The sequence below is a fragment of the Echeneis naucrates genome, chromosome 2, assembly GCF_900963305.1.
Source record: "Echeneis naucrates chromosome 2, fEcheNa1.1, whole genome shotgun sequence".
NCBI lineage: Eukaryota > Metazoa > Chordata > Actinopteri > Carangiformes > Echeneidae > Echeneis > Echeneis naucrates.
In genome coordinates this window covers 19,664,393-19,673,139 of record NC_042512.1, presented here as the reverse complement: position 1 = coordinate 19,673,139, position 8,747 = coordinate 19,664,393, and the positions used below count along the sequence as shown (strand labels likewise).

The 8,747-nt window shown below is 40.7% G+C and overlaps 1 protein-coding gene across 1 annotated transcript; it reads right to left on the bottom strand.

Annotated features, from left to right (window-relative positions):
* Positions 1-2,806: 2,806 nt before the first annotated feature.
* On the bottom strand, positions 2,807-6,815 carry donson (DNA replication fork stabilization factor DONSON). The gene is made up of 12 exons (XM_029515721.1): positions 6,377-6,815; positions 6,110-6,184; positions 5,819-6,019; positions 5,561-5,739; positions 5,174-5,249; positions 4,988-5,090; positions 4,681-4,768; positions 4,165-4,302; positions 3,877-4,075; positions 3,730-3,799; positions 3,411-3,541; positions 2,807-3,319 (listed from the first exon to the last, which is right to left on the bottom strand). The coding sequence occupies exons 1-12, from the start codon at positions 6,776-6,778 to the stop codon at positions 3,179-3,181; spliced, it is 1,803 nt and encodes a 600-aa protein (XP_029371581.1). The 5' UTR covers positions 6,779-6,815; the 3' UTR covers positions 2,807-3,178.
* Between the last annotated feature and the right edge of the window lie 1,932 nt (positions 6,816-8,747).

Here is an 8,747-nt window from a genome sequence, read left to right as displayed (position 1 = left end):
TACCGTTAGGAATAAAGAAAATAAAACTACTTCCGCCGTAAAATAAGTAAAATTACTTTCGTTACACGTAAAAAGAAAATATTACTTCCGGTAAGAGTAAAGAAAATAAAACTACTTCCGCCGCAGATTAATAAAAGTAAAATTACTTTCGTCAGAAGTAAAAACAAAACAACTACTTCCGTTGCCAGTAAAAATAAAACACAAATTAAACAGACATATGGCTCCATCTTGTGGAGAAATAAAATCATTACATCAACAGGAATATTTTCTTTAAACAGCAGTTTTATCAGAAAGTTTGATTTTTTCTCCATCTGTCTGCACCAGAATGTTAAAAAAATAGTTCTTTTGTTAGTTCGTTGATATTTAAACCACAAACCTGCATTCAAAAATCAAGCCTGCGAATTTAGTTGTTAAAGAAAATAAACGGGGAAATGGCGCCATCACGTGGAGAAATAAAATCATTACAAATTAAAACTCCTTCCGCCGCAGATCAATAAAAGTAAAATCACCTTCGTTTAAGGGAAAAAGAAAATATCACTTCCGTTACAAGAAACGACAATAAAACTACTTCCGCCGTAAAATAAGAGTAAAATTACTTTCGTGACACGTAAAAAGAAAATATTACTTCCGATAAGAGTAAAGAAAATAAAACTACTTCCGCCGCAGATTAATAAAAGTAAAATTACTTTCGTCAGAGGTAAAAACAAAACAACTACTTCCGTTGCCAGTAAAAATAAAACACAAAGAAAACAGACAAGGCCCCATCTTGTGGAGAAATAAAAATCATTACATCAACAGGAATATTTTCTTTAAACAGGAGTTTGATCAGAAAGTTTGATTTGTTCTCCACCTGTCTACACCAGAATGCTAAACAAATAGTTCTTTTATTTCGTTGATATTTAAGCCACAATCCTGCATTCAAAAATCAAGCCTGTGAATTTAGTTGTTAAAGAAAATAAACTGGGACATGGCGCCATCACGTGGAGAAATAAAATCATTACAAAATTAAAACTCCTTCCGCGACAGATTAATAAAAGTAAAATCACCTTCGTTTAAAGTAAAAAGAAAATATTACTTCCGGTTCGGGTAATAAAATAAAACTACTTCCGCCGTAAAATAACAAAAGTAAAATTATTTTAGTTACAGGTAAAAAGAAAATAGTACTTCTGGTAAGAGTAAAGAAAATAAAACTAATTCCGCCGCAGATTAATAAAAGTAAATTTACTTTCGTCAGAGGTAAAAACAAAACTACTTCCGTTGCCAGTAGAAATAAGACAAATTAAACAGACATATGGCTCCATCTTGTGGAGAAATAAAATCATTACATCAACAGGAATATTTTCTTTAAACAGCAGTTTGATCAGAAAGTTTGATTTGTTCTCCATCTGTCTGCACCAGAATGTTAAACAAATAGTTCTTTTGTTAATTCGTTGATATTTAAGCCACAATCCTGCATTCAAAAATCAAGCCTGTGAATTTAGTTGTTAAAGAAAATAAACTGGAAAATGGCGCCATCACGTGGAGCGATAAAATCATTACAGGTAAATTAAAACATCCCACCGCAGATTAATAAAAGTAAAATCACCTTCGTTACAGGTAAAAAGAAAATACTACTACCGTTAGGAATAAAGAAAATAAAACTACTTCCGCCGTAAAATAAGTAAAATTACTTTCGTTACACGTAAAAAGAAAATATTACTTCCGGTAAGAGTAAAGAAAATAAAACTATTTAGATTAATACAAGTAAAATTACTTTCGTCAGAGGTAAAAACAAAACTACTTCCGTTGCCAGTAAAAATAAAAGACAAAGAAAACTGACATATGGCTCCATCTTGTGGAGAAATAAAATCATTACATCAACAGGAATATTTTCTTTCAACAGCAGTTTGATCAGAAAGTTTGATTTGTTAAAGCTGTGAGATGAAAATGGACATTAAAGGCACTTTTTCAAAATCATTAAAAGAAAAGATTCTCCACCTGTCTGCACCAGAATGTTAAACAAAGTTCTTTTGTTATTTCGTTGATATTTAAACCACAAACCTGCATTCAAAAATCAAGCCTGCGAATTTAGTCGTTAAAGAAAATAAACTGGAAAATTGCGCCATCTCGTGGAGAAATAAAATCATTTCAAATTAAAACTACTCCAGCCGCAGATTAATAAGTAAATTTACCTTCGTTATAGGTTAAAAAGAAAATACTACTTCTGGTACGGATTAAAAAAAAAAAAAAAAAAAAAAAACTACTTCCGCCGCAGATTAATAAAAGTAAAATTACTTTCGTTACATATAAAAATAAAATACCACTTCCGTTACGAGTAAAGAAAATAAAACTACTTCCGCCGCAGATTAATAAAAGCAAAATTACTCTTTGCAGGTAAAAAGAAAACAACGACTTCCGTTGCCGGTAAAACTAAAGGAAAAAGAAAAAAAATAGACATATGGTACCAACCTGTGGAGAATTAACATTTACTTCAGCCACAGGTAAATTAAACTACAGGAATATTTTCTTTCAACAAGAGTTTGATCAGTTTGATTTGGTACAGATCTATGAGATGAAAATGGACATTAAATTCAGTTCAAATTATTTATAGAAGTTTAACTGAAAATGCTCTGACAGTTTAATCTAATTTGTGGAGCCATCTCACTTCCCATAAAGTACATGATAAAGAATCCCCTTAAAATTCAAAAGTGTAGGTCAAACTGCCTTGTGGGAATGGGCTAAAGAAAAAACAGAACAGAAATGATCTTCACACCAAATACGAACACAAATGTCTCTTTTCTGTGTATTTAAATTTATCAAGGTGGGTGTAAAAAAAAAATAAAAAAACCTTCCGTGCTCCTCCTCTCTCATTTCTCACCTGGTTTTTGGGTTTTTATTGGTGTGGGTCCAGAGAACCTGGATTCAAAATGACCTCAGACACACAAAGTTAGTCAGCCTATTTACTTCACAACAGTACAGGAAGGACAAGACACACAAAGCGGAGACCAGTTCGGGTCTGCGGATCCTGAATTCCATCTTCAGGCCTCAGATCTGGTCTGGTCTCAAGCCACCGTGACAGCGATGAGTACATGAGACCAAACAGCAATAATTTAATGATAAAAAAGATAAAACTAACTTTTAAAATAAAATAAAAAAAAAAACTCAGTTGGCAGCTCTTCACAGCTCTGACCCAGGTGCCTCAGCTCCTCCAGGTGTAGCTGTAGTTGTTCATGCTGATGTGGGTCAGAGAGCTCTTCCCCAGACTGGGAGGCTGCTGCAGCTGCTGGACCGAGACCGGATGGAGTCCACAGGAAGACAGGTCCAGTGAAGGGGGGGGGCACTGGGGGGCATTATTGTATGTTACTGACTTCTTTCTACACTTCAATTCAGAGCTAATATTGACCACACTGATGACATCACGGCTGTCTCACCTGCATCTGGGCGTTGCGTGTGTTCATGACAGCAGTTGGTGTGTGTGTGTAGAGCGTGGCCGAGAAACTTCCTCTCTGCGCCGGTCGGAGAAGTGCCGTGATGGCGTGGAGGGAGGAGGGCAGGACCGGTCCTGGGGGGCAGACAAGGAACAAATAACACACAGAAGAAGTAGACGAGGATGATAAGTCAGAGGTTACTTTGTTTATAGTGTTTCTCACACACACACTTTGTTTACTTGGTTAGGTCTGAACCACACTGTTTAAAAATAGAATTTTCTACAGGTCTGTTCCAGAAATGGTTTTGGAGCAGATGCTGTACCTGTGACCTCCAGACTGCTGATGTTCTGGTAAACCGATCCAACCTGAGTCTTCACGTTCACACTGCGGGCCTGAAAAAACACGGGATTGGGGGGGGCCATGTTAAAATGAACATTTAAGGGTTAAGCCTGTTTGTGCATGTTTGTACCTTCAGCGTCTGCATCGTGGACCCCCTGAAGGCGGTGGGGGCCAGCAGCGTCGGGGGGAGGCCAGCCTGCGAACCGGCTGCAGCCACCAGACTCTTACAGTTAATGAGGAAGTTGATGAGGGTGAAGGTGTGTGTTCCCTCCACACACACAACCGACTCTGGTTTGTGGTCCAGAGCCACAGTTTGACCCTCCTTACGCCTGGAAGAGCAGTCAAGAATCACCAACCTTTATGATCTCTCCCACCCCCCCCCCCCACCAGGATACCTGTGTGTCTGACTGAAGGATACAGTTGGATGCTGATGCTGTCGGGTTTCTTGATTTTGTCCTGGACTCCCATCTCCTTCAGCCAGGAGAGACCACCATCCTCCTCGTCCTCCTCCTCCTCAGCTGCAGAATGGTCAGCAGCTCGTTTCTGCTCTGAACATCTAATTCAAACATAAAAATATCAGCCCCTAATAACAGCAGAGCTGCTTTGAAATATTTATTTTAACATCATGAATACAACAGAACTTCAGATTACTGCTCCTGTTTAGATCCATATGTGACAAAGACACAGCATGGAGGAGAACAGGAAGGAGGATGTTTGAAACTTTGATTATTTTTTAATGGAAATTTTACCAGACTAATAACATTTAAAACCAGAGATCCTTTTGGGCTGCATGATGTGAAACTAAAACGACATTGTAATATTGGCAGGCTGGGAGTTTCTGATAAGAAACCAGGTCGTCATGAGGAAGTGGCTAAAATCTAAAAACCTCTAATACGTGAGAACTGTTTACTGGGACGAGAAATGAAACACTCACTCCTCATCATCGTCGTCGTCCTCCTCCTCCTTCTGCTTCTGCGTGTTCTTCTTCTCCTCCTCCACCAGAGGGAGACTGAACTCTATACCTGCACAGGAAGTGAAACAAATGAGAAACAACTAAAAATTATTCTGTATGAAACATTTCAAAACTCCAGCCCTAGTTAATTTTCTATTTCTTTAACAGAAAATGTGATTTTGGTAGATTAGAACTTCTGGCTGCTTAAACACATTTAAAACAGAGAATCTGTCTCCAGCTGTGTCTCTCAAGCTGTTGTCCTTAGTTTGAAAAGACGGGAGCTCCTGACCTTCGGCCTTCATGGCCTCTCTGAGACCTCGAGTGGTGGGAGACATCAGGGCTGTGATGGTGCTGGATCCAGCCAGACCTGCTGCCCTGAACAACACTGTGAACTGACAGGACAGAGGAGGGATAAGGTGAATGTAAACCGAATGAAAATCACTCCATGTATGATGAGACAGATGGGAAGACCCACCTGGTAAGAGCAGAGGTAGAAGTAGGGACAGAGCCTGGCCTTCAGGAGCCCATAGAGGGAGGACAGACTGACCGACCTGTGGAGGTCACAGACAGAAGAGCTGGGTCACAACAACATGTGTCCTGCTTTTCCTGGGAAAGGATCCGACCTGTCCCAAGATGCATTGCATGACAGCAATAAAAGTAATTGAGCAGTAAAAAACACTAAAGAACGTGAAGATGAATTAGTATCCACAAATCCTCCACAGTTTGGGATTTTGTGAGTGGTACTTGTGTATATGGGTCCAGTTTACCAGACCCCACAGACCAGATCCTGTCCAAAGTCAATCAGTTTGTCGTTAGCGTCAGAACATTTCTGGAGCTTATGAAACTGCACGTCCGTCCTCACCATTCACTCATGAGGCTCTGCTGCAGAGCTGCGTCCTGTGTCCAGGGACTGTTCTTCCCCGTGAAGCTCCTCTCAGCGTTGATCCTGGGAAACAGGGAGATCCAGGACAGGGACGGGTGCTGCCAATAGACCAGACTCTGCTGGAAGGCACAGCGCAGCTCCGAGCAGGACTTGGGATCCTACAGGGGGTCAGATAGGACTCCATGAGCTGCATTTTTCTGGAAGACATGATGAATGATGACAAGACAAAGACTCTACCTGCACACTGTGAGGAAAGCAGGTGAACTGGGCCCTGCAATGCTGGCTAAGCCCCAGAGCTTCCTCCTGAGCTTTGGGCTGCTCAGCCCAGGACAGGGAGATGGGGGAGGTGAAGAGGAGCCGAGTCTTCAGGCTCCAGTCTGCTGGGTACTCTGTGCAGACGGGAGGAGCAATGGAGGCGGGAGTGATGGCCTGAGGACTCTGAGAGGACAGAAACAGGCTGCTGTTCAGCTGCATTCCATTTATTTTATATTCCACCCTGAAACACACGTTTTGATTTCATATGAGAACCTTCAGCAGCGGCGTGCCAACGTCGCCATGGTCCTCTTCAAACGGGGAGTCATCTTCAGAGAAGGTCAGAGACTTCTACAGCAGAGGACAGAAAAAGGAGCAGACTCATGACATTTCCAGACATGGAGATAAACCGTCTGCATTTTAAGATTACAAAACTTTAAAATGCCTTCACTGTCATAGCAAAGACACAAATTTCAGACTTCAGGACTGTCACACTGATTAACTGTGTGCACGTTTTCTATGTGGTCCAGTTTGTGGACTGACCCGGTGTTGTCGTTTTTCTGCCGCGGTCAGTCTGGCGCTGAAGGACAGGCCTTCCGGTTCCCCCCGCCTGTCCGTCGGCCCCTTCAGCCGGTCCTCGTCGGTAGATTCAGCCTCTTCGTTGTGGATGATAAATTTCTTTTTTGGGCTGAAAGTGTTTTCGATGTTAGCGAACGGGTTTCTGCGCTTCACCCCGCCGGAGCTGCTCTGGCTGTGGAACAGCGGCCCCGGGGAGAAGGGCCGGACACCGGCCGGGGACGAGCCTCCGTGTCCGGGGCTCCCGGTGGAGTCCCGGCCGACTGGGCTGGAGCAGACGCCGGCGTCGCTTCGGGCTCTTTTCCGCCTCATTCGCATGATCTCCGCCGGCCTCTTGAAGCTCGGAGAGTAGCCTGCCTGCTGAGACATTCCGACGGACCGCTGGACAAGATGGCTGAAACACAAAGCCGCCTTCCGCACAAAACAAATCTGGCGCCCAGCGTGATGACGTTTTACGTACTGCGTCTGACGTTTTACGTATAGCGTCACAGGAAGGCTGAATGAAGACGCTAACGAATTAGCAAATCGATGAATACTTATTATTTATTCATGAATTAATAAATGTATATTCATCATAGAGATTTGATATAGTGGACGTTTTGTTGTCTTTCAGAAAATCAATGTTTAATGTGAATTATTAATTGCTAGATGAATAATTCATATGTATATATATTTTTATCCCTAATAAAATCCGAATTAAACGGTGTAATCACTCAGTTTAAATAAACAGCAGCTTTTAAACTAAACCTCAGGTCACGTACTGCTTTTCCCTTTTTTGTGAGATCGTTCTGGTTAAATGTTAAACCAAACTTTTGCTTTCTTTCGCTTTTTTGTCGTATTTATTTCTGTCTTTGAATAATGAATGGCTTAAAAACACCTTGAAATCATTATTTCTGGATTATATTCATTATTTATGTGATATATGATTTGTGATATATCGATACATGCCAAAAAATTAACAACACAAATTCAACAAATCAACTTTTTAGACATTGAAATTAATTTTCAATTAATACATATTCTGCTATTCTTTACTCTTGAGATGAATTGCTTATATATTCAAATTTCTTTCAATAAAAATCAAGAAAAACTTGCTTCTTGTGTTTTCCTGTCGGACCTGTTTGTTGCTGCCCCCCTCTGTTCCTCTGTCACTTTGATTAATAGGACGTTATGTAAATTCGAACTCCGCTAATTTTTCCCTCATTTGTCATTAAAGTGGCTCATCAATCACATGTGAAGTTCCGTTCAGAGCCAAGTGAAAGCTGCTGCTGGGAGATCAATTCCTGTCTCTGCTGCAGACAGAAAACCGGGACCTAAAGCACCAAAACACAGATTCTTCACCGGCAATTGATCTCTAATGACTTTGACTGAAATGTTTTCGACCCTAAATGGAGCATTAGACCACATCAACCCCCATGATTTAGTCTGAGGAATCCTTAATTATTAGTATTCTTTAACCAGAGGGAAAAATAATTTGTTAGAGAGGTACCTGAGCCAACCTGAGTTTCTGATTAAAATAGTTTGTTTGTTGAAAATTGCTTGCTTGAAACGAACTCTCGAGCTGAGACTGCAGGATGAGATTTGACCATCAGATGTCGCTGTTCTCCAAGAATTCAACAAAACAACTATTTCATCCTGACACTGATCCATCAGGATCAGAAATTACACCTGCAAACACACAGCAGGAATGTTCAGACCCACCAAAGCTGCACAGTTTAAAAACAGGAATTATGACACTACTCAATTGGTTTAAACGTCTGCGGCTAGAAGTAAGACCGAGCAGTTCACATTCAAAATGGACAAATAACAGGATTTTAACGTATGCTTGAAAATATAATACTTGATCTGAGTTTTTACGACAAACTAGATGTGAAGAAAAAGTTCCTTCAGATTCTTGGATCTCCGAACAACAAGCTTTGTGCATGTGAGTGAATATGTGTGTGTCTGTTTGCCACAGATGCAGGACAAATGTATTAAAAGCAAAACAAGAAGGACACACAGAACAACAGATGCATTTACGTCACAAAGAATATTTATATAAATCACAACCAAATGTGCACTATCAACAATTTCAAAATAAAAATTGTGTGCGCGTGTGTGTGTGAGAGAGAGAGAGGGAGAAAGGAAGAGGAGATGAAGAAGATGAAAACATGAAACATGATCAACAGGTGTCATTTACAGTAAACGCTATATACAATACAAATGAACAGTGATTCATGGGTGAACACACACACACACACACACACACACACACACACACACACACACACACACACACACACACACACACACACACACACGACATGCTACCAAAGATGGTATTGTAGGAATAAGTTAA

Bases quoted from the DNA above. Each gene is read 5' to 3' on its own strand.
- donson (XM_029515721.1), bottom strand. From the start codon at position 6,778: ATGTCTCAGCAGGCAGGCTACTCTCCGAGCTTCAAGAGGCCGGCGGAG. The intron at 5,740-5,818 runs GTAGAGTCTTTG...GACCCCCTGTAG, and splicing joins GCTTTCCTCACAGTGTGCAG to GATCCCAAGTCCTGCTCGGA. The intron at 4,076-4,164 runs GTATCCTTCAGT...CTGCTCTTCCAG, and splicing joins GACAGCATCAGCATCCAACT to GCGTAAGGAGGGTCAAACTG.